At 51.5% G+C, this 17,427-nt stretch overlaps 2 protein-coding genes across 4 annotated transcripts in view; one reads left to right on the forward strand and one right to left on the reverse strand.

The window, feature by feature from the left end:
• Positions 1–17,427, forward strand: part of DYNC2I2 (dynein 2 intermediate chain 2) — a 457,867-nt gene that overhangs the window by 328,318 nt on the left and 112,122 nt on the right. The window lies entirely within an intron of this gene.
• Positions 1–17,427, reverse strand: part of PKN3 (protein kinase N3) — a 40,974-nt gene that overhangs the window by 1,554 nt on the left and 21,993 nt on the right. For all 3 annotated transcript variants that reach the window (XM_069748047.1, XM_069748045.1, XM_069748046.1), the window contains 15 exons: positions 16,509–16,719; positions 16,236–16,418; positions 15,836–15,945; positions 13,201–13,344; positions 12,840–12,915; positions 12,308–12,458; positions 5,552–5,687; positions 5,043–5,110; positions 4,864–4,930; positions 3,764–3,855; positions 1,834–2,010; positions 1,700–1,762; positions 1,413–1,489; positions 935–1,077; positions 506–613 (listed from right to left, as the gene is read on the reverse strand). In XM_069748047.1, coding sequence (XP_069604148.1) covers positions 506–613; positions 935–1,077; positions 1,413–1,489; positions 1,700–1,762; positions 1,834–2,010; positions 3,764–3,855; positions 4,864–4,930; positions 5,043–5,110; positions 5,552–5,687; positions 12,308–12,458; positions 12,840–12,915; positions 13,201–13,344; positions 15,836–15,945; positions 16,236–16,418; positions 16,509–16,719 — 1,806 coding nt within the window. The remainder of the gene's footprint in view (positions 1–505; positions 614–934; positions 1,078–1,412; positions 1,490–1,699; positions 1,763–1,833; positions 2,011–3,763; positions 3,856–4,863; positions 4,931–5,042; positions 5,111–5,551; positions 5,688–12,307; positions 12,459–12,839; positions 12,916–13,200; positions 13,345–15,835; positions 15,946–16,235; positions 16,419–16,508; positions 16,720–17,427) is intronic.

Here is a 17,427-nt window from a genome sequence, read left to right on the forward strand (position 1 = left end):
TTAACTTACAATGGTAACCAGGGTAAACATCGGGTTACTAAGCGCGGCCCTGCGCTTAGTAACCCGATATTTACCCTGGTTACCAGTGAACACATCGCTGGATCGGCGTCACACACGCCGATCCAGCGGGTGATCAGCGACCAAAAAAAGGTCCTGATCATTCCCAGCGACCAACGATCTCCCAGCAGGGGCCTGATCGTTGGTTGCTGTCACGCATAATGATTTCGTTAACGATATCGTTGCTACGTCACAAAAAGCAACGATATTGTTAACGAAATCGTTATGTGTGAAGGTACCTTTACCCTGCCTGTACCTGCTGCATTATCAGGTCACAGTCTCATAAACACTCCCACTGCGGCGGGTGCCGTCATTCAGCCGCTGTCATGGAATAAATCCCACACAAAACAAGCCTCCTGGCCTTACACCCCTGGGTAGTGCTGCCATCGCATGCCTGCTGTCATATGCCGGCCTTTACAAGACACACTAGCTGCCATCTTTCACCCACCTTCCGTATAATGTTGATGGCCTCGATGTCCAGGAAGCGTGGGTAGCATACTTCTTCATTCACGATACTGTCAAACACCTCCTCTTCGTCGTCACCAGGGAACGGGCACTAGTCAGCCAGAAATCACAGAGCGGGCATTAGATAATGCTGACGGTTGTGCGGAATAAGAGGCGGCATTATAACATGGCTGGATGGCTTCAGATTTTGCCAGGGGGCATCAAAATGGGCAAATCTCATCCACAATATTTAAGAAGAAACCTACAATGTCAGATGCCAACTAGCAGGTGAGAACATACAGGGAATCCCATGAGCTGGCATGATCGTGGGTGTAACAGTGGGCATTATTTGTCATGGCATATTGTGATAATGCAGCAGTGTGGCACATACTGCCCAAGCACAGGGCGGCAGATCTGCTGGATCAGGTCTCACCTCTCCTACCAGCATCTCGTAGATCAGCACGCCCAGCCCCCACCAGTCCACGGCATGCGTGTACGACGTGTCTGTAAGAACCTCTGGTGCCAGGAACTCTGGCGTGCCGCAGAAGGTGCTGGTCCGGTCGCCATATCCCATACCTGAGACACAATGTAAGAGAAGGGAGGGGGCAATAGAGTATCTTTAAAATGGCCATACACGATGTCTGAAAGCACCAATTTCCAAGGGACTGGATGACTATCCCATGAGTTTCGGGGTCTCCTGACTCTCCCCAAAATGGAGCACAGAAGGACATGTTGAATTTCATTGCTTGATCCTTTGCGCTCGGGAGATAAACCAACATCAGAGGGGTCCTGTCAGCGGCTTACTCCCCTCTCCCCATCGAAAACACATGCAAGCTCAGCTGCACCGAGTGTGCATGTGTATAAGGGATATGGCAGAAGGAATGCTACTGAACGTGTAAGGCCAGCCTCACCTTCCTTACAGAGCCCAAAATCTGCAATCTTCACAAAGCCGCTGGCATCCATCAGTAAGTTATCCAGCTTCAGGTCTCTGAATTGGAAGCAGAAGGTTAAACATTTCTTCCGTAGATCAGATATCATCACATAGAGCCGGCCAGGAATCCATACATGTCCTGGACTTTAGGAGCGTCGGGGAAGACTCTGGGGCAGGCAATGTCATATTTGTGTCATGAAGCCTGATCTTACAAAACATGACCTAGACGAGGGGCAGACATGACTAAGATTCAGCAGACATTCATACCTGTAAATTATATTTTTCTGGTGCAGGAACTGGAGCCCCAGGACCACACAGGCGGAGTAGAACCTGCCAGGATGGAGGACGTTAGTGACAGATGACCGACATGACGTATAGAGAATGCCCTGCACATTATCTACCGTGCTGCGGGTTGTGGGAAGACGTTTGCATGTATGTGCATCATCAGGTCTCCACCCGGCATGTACTCCATGACAAAACAAGCGTGTTCTGGGGTCTGGAAGCATCCAAACAGGTTCACCAGGAACGGGTGCCCGGACGAATTCACCACCTCAAAGATCCGCTTCTCACACTGCAGACTGGATGGAAAAAGAGCCCAAAAATGGTTAGGGTCAAGGTACAGCGCGACGGGTGGGCTAGATGTGTCACCCCACATGCATCACCAGCAGGACAGAGGGCACGCCACCTCACATGCATGTACCACCACCTGGTGCATAGGACACACAATCCCGCACATACGCATCACCAGCAGGCACAGGACACGTCATCCCACACACATGCATCACCAGCAGGCACAGGACATGTCATCCGGCACACATGCATCACCAGCAGGCACAGGACACATCATCCGGCACACATGCATCACCAGCAGGCACAGGACACGTCATTCGGCACACATGCATCACCAGCAGGCACAGGACACATCATCCGGCACACATGCATCACCAGCAGGCACAGGACACCTCATCCGGCACACACACATCACCAGCAGGCACAGGACACCTCATCCGGTACACACATCACCAGCAGGCACAGGACATGTCATCCCGCACATATGCATCACTAGCAGGCACAGGACATCATCCCGCGCACACGCATCACCTGCCGACACCGGACAGGTCATCCCGCACACATGCATCACCAGCAGGCACAGGACATGTCATCCCGCACACACGCATCACCAGCAGGCACAGGAAACGTCATCCGGCACACACGCATCACCAGCAGGCACAGGACACACAATCCCGCACACATGCATCACCAGCAGGCACAGGACACGTCATCCCGCACACATGAATCACTAGCAGGCACAGGACACGTCATGCCGCACATATGCATCACTATGCATGCCAGGATGGAGGACGTTAGTGACAGATGACCGACATGACGTATAGAGAATGCCCTGCATATTATCTACCGTGCTGCGGGTTGTGGGAAGACGTTTGCATGTATGTGCATCATCAGGTCTCCACCCGGCATGTACTCCATGACAAAACAAGCGTGTTCTGGGGTCTGGAAGCATCCAAACAGGTTCACCAGGAACGGGTGCGCACAGGACACATCATCCCGCACACATGCATCACCAGCAGGCACAGGACACGTCATCCGACACACACGCATCACCAGCAGGCACAGGACATGTCATCTCACGCACACACATCACAAGCTGACACCGGACAGGTCATCCCACACACATGCATCACCAGCAGGCACAGGACATGTCATCCCGCACATATGCATCACCAGCAGGCACAGGACACGTCATCCGATACACACGCATCACCAGCAGGCACAGGACACGTCATCTCACGCACACACATCACCAGCTGACACCGGACAGGTCATCCCACACACATGCATCACCAGCAGGCACAGGACATGTCATCCCGCACATATGCATCACCAGCAGGCACAGGACACGTTATCCCGCACATATGCATCACCAGCACGCACAGGACACGTCATCTCGCGCGCACACACATCACCAGCTGCACCGGACAGGTCATCCCACACACATGCATCACCAGCAGGCACAGGACGACACATCACATCATGTACCAGCATTGGGCACAGGACACATCAACACGAGGATATGCGAGGATGTACCACTGAGGGTCACCATTATCCAGAGAACTGCAACTAAAGACCTCCATACACTTTAGAGATCTAGGTAAACTTAGCATCCCCATTTTGTTGGGACCACCTGACCATCTAATGCATATGGAGGCCACCTCCCTCCCTCTATATATAATATCAGGGCAGACAAAGATCGGCCACGTTGAATTTTGGCTGCTGATCCTTTTGTTCTTTCCAGCTGCGGCCGCTGTTCACCTTTCATACTCATCTCTGCTCACGATCTCTCGTTTCTTCAGCGCTTTGATGGCATACAGCTTTCCTGTCCTCTTATATTCCACCAGCAGAACCTACAAAACAGAGCACGCGCACATTAGATAAGACTCTATTTATTAGTGATGGAGACGCTCAGCACCACGAGACTCCTACAATGCATGGAGGACAGCCGCCGGCCCTGCTTGCTAATAGATCACTGCCTAAAAATCTGTTTCCCCGTCCGGTCATGTAACTTCCACAACCAAGTGCGGAGAGGACAGTTGATACGATGACCACCCCAGGGCGAGCAGATGGGAAGAGCATGTGGTCATCTCCATGTGTCCGACACACGACGAGTGGACACTTCTGCCCCGACTCCTCACATTGCATGCCACCATGTTCCTGCTTATAGCCAAGTAGTTACAGGAATAGTGTGATCCCCCATTACTATAATAAAGGATTGGCACAATTACAAGGAATTTTGGTAGAGTTCCCCTTTATCTATTGCTCCATTACTGCAAGACCGGTCGCTCTGCAAGGATATGTGATATATATGCAAACGCCGGCCATTATTTTACATGCAAAAGACCTGTTGCCGCGTAGTATGCGGCTTCTTTACATAACCAAATTCCGCAGACTATAATGAGCTCCTGAGAGAAATCCATCCCCAGGCTGCAGCCAGCTGGGGGCACTACAGAGACCACACCGCACCCAGAAGAGGCAGCAAGGTACAGACACTTAGACACTTATAATCGGCCAAGAATCTGACATTCCAAAACTCGGCCCTATAATAGTACAGAGCAGCGAATCATCGGATGAGTATGGGGGGCTCCTGACGCTCCCCCGATAATGTGATGGATCGAGTAGGTGGAACATTGTAAAATTACAAGTCAACAGCGACTAGAAGGGATGCAGAGAATAAAAAACACATAACTGCTGTTCCAAAAGCAGCACCACACCTGTCCTGAGGGTGTGTGTGGTATTGCTACTCAGCGCCATCCATAATGCACAGCTGCACTACCAAACACAACCCATGGACAAGTGTGGCGCTGTTTGAAGAAAAAGGAGCCGTGAAATTGTCACTAACATTCCCTGACGCTTACCTTGCCAAAATGTCCCCTCCCCAGCACAGAAACGCAGGAGAAGTCATCCATCTGAAGCGTCTTTTTCCTGTAAGTGGAACATTCACAGATACAATGAGCAGCAACTTCCACCATATCCAGTATACCCACAGCAAACTGCAATGCAGTTGTCACCTTTGGACCCATTATGGTACATTAACCTGAGAAGCTTCTGGGGCTCCGCAGCGCTCGGCATGCTGCCATCATCCGAGTGGATGCGCTTTATGGACTGAAATAGAAAGATGGTTATTAAAAAAAAAAAAAAACACATTTAGAAATGTAGTGATTACATAAAGGATGCCCATATAATATCATTTCACGACATGTCATAGGAAAACATCAGAATCTGGATTTCTGTCAATATCTAAAATGAAGGTGCAATGGCAGGTACGAAACCGCCCGGACTCCTTTGGTTTTCCTTAAAGATCTCAGGAAATTTACAGAAATATTTTCACAAAGGTTGTGCTAAAGACTTCTAATGAAAACAAAAAAAGGTGCCAAGGGGATGAGGTGCCCGGCAGATGACCTCAACGTGACATTTTGGGACTGGCACAGTGCTGGCTTGTAGGGATGTAATCTGCCGTCTGTAGGTGTGACCTAATCCCCATTATATGGCCGGTGGGGTCCGCCGCCTGGTGATTTCTCATTCTAGGGTCCGCAGTGCACACACCTTTACAGGCCCCTTACAAGAGTCTGGAGGCGTCGCTTCTTTTTCCGTCTCCAGTGGAAGGAACACCCGGGGAGGTTTGGGTGGGGGTTTTACTGAAGGGTCGTCATTGAAGGTCAATTTCTTTATGGGGAAAGTGCTGCAAGTTAAACAGATAAAAAGAAAGTGCACCATGTGAAATATTACATAGAACTTAGCTGGGTTCAGTATCCAAGACCAGGGAGCAAGGAGCCACTATCTTGTACAACCCATTTAGTTGGCAATTGGAACCCACAAAATACCAGAAGGCTTATGAGGCTTGAAGCAGACTCTGAAAATAGGGATTTTTGTGTACTCACCGTAAAATTCTTTTCTCCGAGCCAATCATTGGGGACACAGACCGTGGGGGTATGCTGCTGCTGCCACCAGGCGGCTGACACTAAGTAATACAAAGAAAGTTAGCTCTTGCAGTATACACCCTCATGCTGGCTCCCAGAGAACCAGTTCAGTGCAAAAGCAGTAGGAGATCAATAATAACATATAAGAGTATAACATGTCAAATTACAGAACAAGCACAGAGTCATTAACAGGGTGGGTGCTGTGTCCCCCAATGATTGGCTTGGAGAAAAGGATTTTACGGTGAGTACACAAAAATCCCTATTTCTCCTTCGCCTCATTGGGGGACACATACCATGGGGTCATCCCAAAGCAGTCCCTGGGTGGGGACAACATAACAGATCAGGCCCTGTGTAACAGCTGCTTAGACTCTGCAGGCCCCGGTAGCGCATTTTTGACTGCCCAGACTCACATCTGTGGAAGTCTGGTGTGAATATTGTAGTGCTTCAAGAATGTGTGCGGACTGGACGAAACTGCAACCTTATCGGCCTGCTCTGCCGACACCTGGTGCCTAATGGCCCAATAAGCCACTATCGACCAAGTGGAGAGTGCCCTGGTCCCCACTGGGATAGGCTGACCTCTGACGTGGAAGGACCCCTGGATGGTGTAACGAATCCACCAGGCTAACATGGCCGATGAAGCAGCTAAATCCTTCCTGTGACCGTCAGGAAGCCCAAATATAGTGTCCAACCTTCGGAAGGATGCCGTCCTCGATACGTACTTTCTCAGAGCACTCACTTCGTCCAGAGTATGGGGAACCCGTTCCATTTTGTGGACTGGTGCCGAATTAGACAAAGAGAGAACTATGTCCTCGTAACAGTTGGAGTACGATACCATCTTAATAACAAGGGATGGGGACAGCCTGAGGACAACTTTGTCTTGATGGCAATAAAGAAAAGAATCTGAAAGGACAGAGCGGCTAGCTCCGAAGACCCGCCTGAATGATGTGACCGCAGAGAAAAAGGCGACCTTCCATGATAGTAAAGTCTGTCCTGATCAAAAGGAGTCTACTGTAAGACCCCCCAGGACTATTATGGTCCCAAAGATCTAATGGTATGCGATAGGGAAGAACCACATGTGAAAACTCCCTGCGAGAAAGTCCCTACTTGCAGTTTTGTTGCAGTAAGACCGAAAAGGCTAAAATCTAGACATACAGCGAGCTAAGTGCCAGGCCTGAATCTTGATTGTTTGAAGGAAAACTAAAAACTAAAAAAGGGGGAAGGCGTCTGTGATCTCTGCCCCAAGCAAAAATACGTACCGAGGCGGGCTTACAAGCACTAATCGCTGACAACTTGTTGTGAGAGTCCCGCATGGGTCAGAATCGGTTCCTGGAGAGCAGATCTGGACGATCCGACAACCGCCAGAGAAACTCAGCGACGAGTTGTACTAGCTCCGCAAACAAAACCTGGCATGGTCAGTGCAGATCGCCCAGGATCACTGGGACCCTTTCCGCTTCATAAAGACTCTCGGAAGTAGTGGAAGAGGGGTGACGGAACTGGTACCACGGAAGAACCAGAGCATGCACTGCAATGGCTTTTGGATCTCGAGACCGAACTATGAACTCGAGTACATTGGCATTCAGTCTGGACACCATCCGATCTACATCCGGAGTGCTCCAGTGAAGGCAGATCTGTTGGAAAACTTCCGAATGAAATTACCACTCACTTGAGGCGAGACCCTGATGGCTGAAGAAGTCTGCCGCCCAGAGTTCTTCTCCTGGGATGTGTACTGTCGAGATCTCCGAGTGATTGATCTTGGCCCATCAAACAATGTGAGGCACCTCGGCCATGGCCTCCTGGCCACAGATACCTCCTAGATGATTGACGTATGGCACAGCCATAGCGTTATCCGAATTCTGAATAGCGTTATCTGAATTCGGATGGGGTGACCAGCCAGAAGGCAGTGGACCTGCTGTAGGACAAGCCGTACTGCTCGGATCCCCAGAACAATGATCGAGAGACGTTCCCCAGCCCAGAAGACTGGCATCAGTAGTCACTAATAACCATTGAACCGGGAGAAAGGATCTCCCCTGGATGAAGGAGGAGCTCAGAGACAACCCTCTGAAAGCCTGTCTGACCTGCAGAAAACAAGAGGAGCGAAGGGAACTGCTTCCATTGCAGCCACCATTTTTTCTCAGAACCCTCATAGCAAATAGCCACCATGACCTTTGTGAACACTCTGGGACCGGTAGCAAGGCCGAAGGGCAAGGTCGTGACCTGAAAATGCTGTTCGGGAATGGAAAAGAGCAGGAATTTTTGGAGAGGGGAAAAATCAGAATGTGGAGGTAAGCATCCCGAATGTCGATGGATGCCAGAAACACCACCTTTTTCCATTGAGGTAATGGCCGAACAGACTCTCCCCTAGAATAAGGCACGCACGCCGAAATGCGTGTAGGGGTGGTGGCGCCGCTGGTCCGAGGTAAATATGCTGCAAATAACCTTCGTGTTCCCCCTCTAACATTTATGATGCTTTTTTTACTGGATGCCATTTACCAGCACAGTGATATTGTGTCCCATTACATAGTGGACCTTCTGTGTGTATGTTCTAAGGTTATCTCAGGGTGTAAGTATGATTAGATTGCATAGCATTTGCCTTTGACCTGTGGCTCCTCTGTAGTTGTACCCATCATAGAATCCCACAGTAGTGTTATGATATGTATTTTTATGTGATTATGTTCAATAAAAGTAATTATCTCTTTCGATCCTTTTTATGCAAATTTTTTCTATGTAGGGGTTATTATATATTGTTTGCATGGGACTTGCTAAATAGTAATTTCCCGTACGGGCACAGACACTATATGCAGGCTGACTGTGCAGGGTTATCAAAATTGGGTTAAAATAGTGGTCATGCAGAGGGGGCTGCTCAGATGCCAAAAAGGTGATTCTCTGTACATCCATGGAGTTCAGGTCCCAGGGTGGACAGGGCTGGTTGTCCGGCACTAGGCCTGGCTGCAGACGAGGATACATGGAGGCGACACTCCATGTGCTCGTCTGTTGATGGTGTAGTGAGATCGGTGCCCTTTAAAAGGGCCCGTCGCCCCTAAAAATCAGACCAGGCATGGCATCCCAACGTCCTAGGGGGGTATACGTGGAGGGGACACCCCACGTGTTCGCATATTGGCTGAAAAAGTATACCGCGCTTGCGGAGGCTTCTGTCCAGTGGATCGCTTATGTGGACGCTCCCTGTCCAGGTGAATGGCAAATGCTCTGCTGGAAGTTTAGTCTCCTTTTGAGGGACGCTGCGTGATCTAGAGTAGAACTGGAGTCCTCATCAATCTACGGAGATTGGTTGATGATATAAATAGGCGAATCCATCCTTTTCTGAAGCTCTGGTGAGTCCAGATCCAAGGCAACATCCGATCCATATTCAGAGTCTTGTTCTCAGCAAATTATTGGTGAGGGATCAGGAAATGAAGCTCCCGTTTTCTATACGACTGTACGTTTCTAGAATACTTGCAGCCCCTGCTAGCCGACGGCTCCCATGTAGGAGAGGATCCATCTATATTGGTCCTGCGAGCACTGAGCCACAGAGGGAATAAATCTCTTGGTCAGAGAAGCCATGGATTGCGGCAGTGATGAAACCCACTTGGGAACTCGGTACTCTGGGATAAGCTGGGATCGGCGGGCTCCTGAGCTCATTTGGGGTGACCGGCTTCAGACTGGTCATGTGCCTTTAAGACCAGGGAATACTAGTCGTGGCCTTTATACTGCCGGAGGTAGTGTGGGGAGGGGGAGGGAGCGGCGTCTCCTTACTCGGATCCTGGGTCCCCCGAGTCCACGTTGGATTAGTGGGGTCTTCAGCACGGAATACCGCCGGGTCTTATGCAGCAGCCGCTTCCGGATGCCAACTCGTGTCTGGAAGCGGAAGGAGAATGAGGATGGCTGCCAAGAATATGCTGCGAGTGCTCTCGTCCTGAATGAGAAGCGCCTGAATGGGGGGGGCGGAGCCATGGAAGCACGTCATAGCGCGGGCGGAGGCTCCGGCCTACACAAAACAGAAGCCGGGGGGTAAATTTTCGGCGCCGAGCAGGAAAAGGAAGGCAACCCCCTGCTGCAAAAAAGCGGGGATCCGCCGGTTGCGCAGAGCCCTCCAGCCACTCCAGTCCCGGCACTTACCCAAGAAGCTGCCGGAAGGCAGAGTACACCGCTCTATTCAGCAGGTCAGAAAAGTAGAAAAGATTCTCCCTGCTGTTGCTGCTGTTTTGACGGTGCAGGGATAAAGGGAAACCCTCACTCCATCATCATCCAGGGAGGTGGAGAGAAACCGTCCGCCTCCTTGTACCATCCGCTTTAACAGTGGTGGTGCAGTGGGGGCTGCTCGGACGCCACAAGGTAGGCCTCTGTACATCCAAAGGGTTAATCTCCTAGGAGGGGACAGGGCTGAATGTCCGGCTTAAAGGCTGGCTGCGGAAGAGGGTACGTGGAGGCGACACTCCATGTGGTCGTCCGTTCAGGGTGTTGGGAGATCGGTGCCCTTGAAGTGGCCCGTCGCCCCTAAGATTCAGCCCAGGCCTGGCATCCCACGTCGCAGGAGATGATGCGGAGAGGCGACACTCTCCGTGCTCGCCTGTTGATGGTTCGGGAAGATCGGTGCCTTGAAAGGATCAGTCGCTCCTTCATCCGTTGTAAAAAGTAAAATAAAAAATGTAAAAATAAAAGAATAAAAATGTTTTTTTTGCATAGCAGACCCATCCATGTGCCTCCTACGGACACTAAGCAAGAACTAGTTCTCTGAGAGCCAGCAGGAGGGTGTATACTGCAGGGGAGGAGAGAAGTTTCTTTGTATCACTTAGTGTCAGCCTCCTATTGGCAGCAGCTACACCCACGGTCTGTGTCCCCCAATGAGGCAAAGGAGAAACTGTGTTACTTGTGTACCAGGAACCTCAAGTTGATATATATGCCCAACAACACTGGCTTCATACCTGGGGATTGCTAGCTGTTATAGGACTACAACTCCCAAGATACCCTAGAGCCGAGAGTTGTAGTTTCACAACAGCTGGGGATTACATATGAAGGAGTGAGACATGGGAAAATTATATCCAATTGATATAATTGTGATATCTGATGGAATCCCCCATCAGATACAGTTTGGCCCAAAAATACTTGCTCCAAACTCAGCCCCCACCCTTGGCATTCGCTCAGGCCAATGGCTTTTTTTAATTAGCTCAAGCAAATAGGCCTTTGAAGCTCTCTCCGGGGGAGGGGCAAAAGGCATAGACCCTGTGTGCCCCAGCACCAAGTCCAGCAATTATCACAGGGTTGTGAACTCTTGTGCAGTTACCAGCCAACTGGCTTCCTTTTGTTGGACTCAGTCATATTGGCACCACAGACCCCAGGTTCAATAGCACAAGATATTGAATCTAGAAAATAAACTATAGTAAAAGAATGCAATATCTCTGAACCTAGCTGAGCACATAATCGGAATCAGCATTCCTTTCCCCACAAGCCCATACCATGCAGCTACCTCTAGAAATCGGTGTTATTTAGTTACAAAGCATAGCTACCAGGAATACGGTAGCCATATTTGGTCTCCCCTGCACAGATAAAATCCAGCAGAACCCAGTGGTGCTGCCACCGTCCCATTTAGAGCTTCAGGCGGAAAGTTATGAGCATCCACGGTTCTAGCCGGAAAACCATGCTCTCAGATATGGGAGGAGAGAGGCTGCACAGCCCAGGGGTGGGCACAGCGTGTGGGATGGAGTAGCCTAGGGGATGATAGGCAGCTCCTCATTTGGACTGAGTTTTTCTACTGGCAGGAGGCCCATTAGCCGACGTGGCCAGAGATTTACTTAAAGATTTGGACCTGTGATTCATCAGCGCCTCCCTGTGGTCACATGCTACATAACATGGTAAATGTAATCTGTGTCCTACCCTTGTACTACACTCCCGACTGTAGACTTGTTCTTGTATATATACCTTTATCATTCTAGTGCGCCTTTCAGCAATTAAATATAAAACTAATCTTGGGCTGCTCTTATCTCGATTCACAAATCCCCATGCTCGGTTGGATATTATACGCTACCCCGGGGTTGGTTCCTGACCCGATATAAGCCTGTTGTCGGACGGGGCTTATATCCAACGAGGAACTGGTGGCAGCATACCGTATCCCCAGCCTGGATTGGTGATATATATTCCCCCTCACTGGGAGCGACTCAATAGCTCGTACCTATAAGGGAGGCCTTTTCGGCGACTATTTGCCCTCAGTGCAGTTAGCTGACTGACCTGGGGTAAGTGGTGGTGCCAGAGAGCCGATCCCTGCTAGGTCATGCTCTCCCCAGAGGTGAGTAAAGTTGACACACACCCATTCCCCTGTACGATCCGTCACAGGTTATTCCTGTAAATCTCATCACTTCAGGAAGAAAACAACATGGTGGTAAGGACTCGCCTGTCTGCACAACAAGCCTGGGCATCAGCCGTACTGGGAAGGGGAGGACTAAGTGTGGTCATGGTGCCACATGGAGGGAGGATACTCATCATCAGTCGGCCCCACGTGGCAAAATTTATGTTCATTTGAGTGGCCCGGAGGAAATCTTTTCCTATTAAAAAAAAAAAAAAAAGGAGTGATTACTTAAAAGGGGTCATCCTAAGTACAATGTATCCATGGCATAACTGATAAATGTACATTTGAAGGGGTCTGACAATATAAATGAGAATGAGGGACCCAAAGATCCCAGTGTAAAATTGAGCGGGACTGAGCATGTGCGACCACTGCTCGTTCCCTGCTTATAGGATGGGTGGTCGCACATGCTCAGTACTGGCTCTCTTCATATCTTGGGTCTCCTGTGCTTGTGATCAATGGAGGTCCCAGCGGTCAGGCCCCCTGCGATCATATATGTATAACCTGCCCTGTGGAGCTATCTCCTGTCATGGACACACAAGTAGCCTCATCCTATGGAAGGGAGAGGACTGTTACCTACCTTTCTGCTTCGGGAATATGCGCTTTTGCCTCTGTACTTTGCCTCTCCTCTCAATCACAGGGTTGCAAAACATCATCTGAAACATAGAATGAGGTAAACCGACCACACACCGTCTATACGGCAGTTATATCTCATGCTGGAAAAGCTGGGTGGTAGCCAATATGGCTGACATTACTGATAGTCACCCAGACATACAAGAGGGGTAGTGACAGGACCATAGTGCACCAACTGGACCGTCATTAGGCCTATACAGGATAGCCATGCACGAGTGATAACTGATAGCGACTGGCTAGAACAAGACAAGGACGCCTTCTGGGAGCCAAGACCCCCTGCTGATTTGTAGGTCCGATGACTTAGTTACCTCAGCAAACAGCATGCCTTGTGGCTCCAGCTGCAGGCACAGCCCATGCCGCTCGTTGTCCAAGAAGTCCTCCAGACGCACAAAGCGGAGGGCGCACAGCTCCCGCCAGTCTCGCCAATGTATGGACAGCTCCAACTCCCTAGACTGCGGGAGGAAAAGATAACCATTAATATACATAGCGCCACTGGTGCAGCTCCAGCTTGTGACGCTATCACGGCCCTGACCCATGGAGGGGACTCCACAAGATGTCTAGAGAAGTCCTGGAATATCTGTCACCAAGACATTGGCAACGGATCCTAAGGATCTTCATGTTCCTTGGTGCTGCCTTCATGGATTATCCCACATTGCCCGGAGCACGCCCGCAGGAACCGCCGCATACCGGGAGCCACTGCTGCAAGACTTGCTGCACACCAGGAGCCCCCGCCGCATACCGGGAGTCCCAGCCACATACCGGGAGCACGCCCGCAAGACCCGCCGCATACCGGGAGTCCCGGCCACATACCGGGAGCACGCCTGCAAGATCCACCGCATACTGGGAGTCCCAGCCACATACCGGGAGCACGCCTGCAAGACCCGCCGCATACCGGGAGTCCCAGCCATATACCGGGAGCACGCCTGCAAGACCCGCCGCATACCGGGAGTCCCAGCCACATACCGGGAGCATGCCTGCAAGACCCGCCGCATACCGGGAGCACGCCTGCAAGACCCGCCGCATACCGGGAGTCCCAGCCACATACCGGGAGCACGCCTGCAAGACCCGCCGCATCCCGGGAGTCCCAGCCACATACCGGGAGCACGCCTGCAAGACCCGCTGCATACCGGGAGTCCCAGCCACATACCGGGAGCACGCCTGCAAGACCCGCTGCATACCGGGAGTCCCAGCCACATACCGGGAGCACGCCCGCAAGACCCGCCACATACCAGGAGTCCCAGCCACATACCGGAAGCATGCCTGCAATATCCACCGCATACTGGGAGTCCAAGCCACATACCAGGAGCACGCCTGCAAGACCCGCCGCATACCGGGAGCACGCCCGCAAGACCCGCCGCATACCGGGAGTCCCAGCCACATACCGGAAGCATGCCTGCAAGAGTCCACCGCATACCGGGAGTCCAAGCTACATACCGGGAGCACGCCTGCAAGACCCGCCGCATACCGGGAGTCCAAGCCACATACCGGGAGCACGCCTGCAAGACCCGCCGCATCCCAGGAGTCCCAGCCACATACCGGGAGCATGCCTGCAAGATCCACCGCATACCGGGAGTCCCAGCCATTAACCGGGAGCACGCCTGCAAGACCCGCTGCATACCGGGAGTCCCAGCCACCTACCGGGAGCACGCCTGCAAGACCCGCTGCATACCGGGAGTCCCAGCCACATACAGGGAGCACGCCCGCAAGACCCGCCGCATACCGGGAGTCCCAGCCACATACCGGGAGCACGCCCGCAAGACCCGCCGCATACCGGGAGTCCCAGCCACATACCGGGAGCACGCCTGCAAGACCCGCCGCATACCGGGAGTCCCAGCCACATACCGTAAGCATGCCTTCAAGATCCACCGCATACCGGGAGTCCCAGCCATTAACCGGGAGCACGCCTGCAAGACCCGCCGCATACCGGGAGTCCCAGGCACATACCGGGAGCACGCCTGCAAGACCCGCTGCATACCGGGAGTCCCAGCCACATACCGGGAGCACGCCTGCAAGACCCGCTGCATACCGGGAGTCCCAGCCACATACCGGAAGCATGCCTGCAAGATCCACCGCATACCGGGAGTCCAAACCCCATACCGGGAGCACGCCTGCAAGACCCGCCACATACCGGGAGTCCCAGCCACATACCGGAAGCATGCCTGCAAGACCCACCGCATACCGGGAGTCCCAGCCACATACCGGGAGCATGCCTGCAAGATCCACCGCATACCGGGAGTCCCAGCCACATACCGGGAGCATGCCTGCAAGATCCACCGCATACCGGGAGTCCCAGCCATTAACCGGAAGCATGCCTGCAAGACCCGCCGCATATCGGGAGTCCCAGCCATATACCGGGAGCACGCCTGCAAGACCCGCTGCATACCGGGAGTCCCAGCCATATACCGGAAGCACGTCTGCAAGACCCGCCGCATACCGGGAGTCCCAGCCACATACCGGGAGCACGCCTGCAAGACCCGCTGCATACCGGGAGTCCCAGCCATATACCGGAAGCATGCATGCAAGATCCACCGCATACCGGGAGTCCAAGCCACATACCGGGAGCACGCCTGCAAGACCCGCCGCATACCGGGAGTCCCAGCCACATACCGGAAGCATGCCTGCAAGATCCACCGCATACCGGGAGTCCAAGCCACATACCGGGAGCACGCCTGCAAGACCCGCCGCACACCGGGAGTCCCAGCCACATACCGGGAGCACGCCCGCAAGATCCGACGCATACTGGGAACATGCCGTGAAACCCGCCACATTCTATGACAAAGCCACAAGACAGGTTTTTCTGCTTCTAACATGAACTCCAATGACTGATTTGTCACTTTCTGCCTCATAATGCGCCATCATCAGCAGATAATCCACGTCCTTCTCTTCCAGTCAGTGGTAAGAACACTATGGCCGATACAGAAGAGAGACGGAGTCGGGACTTACCCGTTCTAGCTCAATGGTGAATCTCTGGTCCCAGCACTGGTTGTGGACTGGGCCCCAGTTAGTATGAGTGACTGGTTTGTTGTCAACCTTCAGGACGCACATCACCTCTCCTATGGGAAGAGCGGAGAGACACCTGGGGTTAGTGGGTCTCATTCCGCTTATTTCGGGAACTGTGGGGTCTGAGTGGGAAGTGTCACCTTATATCTCTACGACCCAACAGTGATCTCCAACTTGTTGCAAAACTACAACTCCCAGCATGCCGGCTGTCGGGGAGTTGAGAGAATTGTAGTTTTGCAATAACTTGAAACCATTGCATTAGAATTCTAGATCTTGGTGGCATTTACCTTTGGGAACCAATAAAAAAAGACAAAAACCATCTTGTTGAGGCTTCGATATTTACCACAGATCTCGTCTGACCGCAGGTATCTCCCAGATCCACCACGTCCATGGCTGCTCCCTCCAGCCCGGTAACGCATGAAGTTTTTTGCCTCATTAGGACTTCCATGACTCGGCGTCGCGCGAGATCGCCCAGGAACAGATTCCAGCAGTCCTTGACAGCCCAAGATGTGGATCTCCAGGGTTCCTGTGAAGAGGAAGACATTCCCTTAGTAATCCTCGCCATTTCACCATCATCTCCATTATTGCCCCCCCCATTAGTGACACCCCAGGGTACCCGTCAGTGCCGTGGGTTTAATGAGAGGGGTGAGGGTTTGGCCCAGACTTTGCTCTTTTCCCCAGACCCCTCCGGAGGTCGGACAGTTCTGCAGGTCGTGTTTGATGAGCGGCTGTTTGGGATGTCCGGTGGGCAGCTCCGACAGGCAGCGCTCCAGAGACAGGCGGAGGAGGTCAATCTTCTGGCTGGACTCGTGCAGTCGTGACTGGGCCTGAAGACAGAAGGAAACCAAGACGTGACGCCAGTATTCAAAGGCGAATACTTACCCTGCCTGCTGCAGTCACAAAATAAAAAAAAACAGCCATATTTAAAGGGGTATTCCCATCTTCAAGATCCTATTCAAATATGTAGTAGGTGTAAGAATAATATTATCAAATACCGTACCTCCAATCACAAGTGCAGTGTAGTTCTTCTGATTCACTATGTTGCTTATCCCATGTGCAGGACATTGGTCGTAACAATGGATACCTAAGCTACTACACTCATAGTGACAGTTACTAGAAGTCATAAGCATGGATACCCAAGCTACTGCAATGCCCTGCACATGGGGTACGCAACATCGTGAATCAGAAGAACTAGACTACATTTCTAATTGGAGGCATTTGCTAATATTATTATACCTACTATATATTGGGATAAGATTGGAAATGGGAATACCCCTTAAAAGAAAACCACTGCATAAAACCCCACTGTATTACAAAGAGGAAGCAAAAAACCCCACAATACTGCATAAAACCCCACTGCATTAAAAGCAAGCATAAAAAAGACACTGAACAAAACCCCACCAACACAGCTGAAAAACATAAAAAAGACCCTAAACAGAAAAATAATCACTAAACTGCATAAAACAATAAAAAAAACAAGCAACCACCAAAACAGCATAGACTAAAAAAAAAACAAAAAAACCCACTGCTTTAAA

Source organism: Ranitomeya imitator, chromosome 2 (genome assembly GCF_032444005.1).
Source record: "Ranitomeya imitator isolate aRanImi1 chromosome 2, aRanImi1.pri, whole genome shotgun sequence".
NCBI classification, from domain to species: domain Eukaryota; kingdom Metazoa; phylum Chordata; class Amphibia; order Anura; family Dendrobatidae; genus Ranitomeya; species Ranitomeya imitator.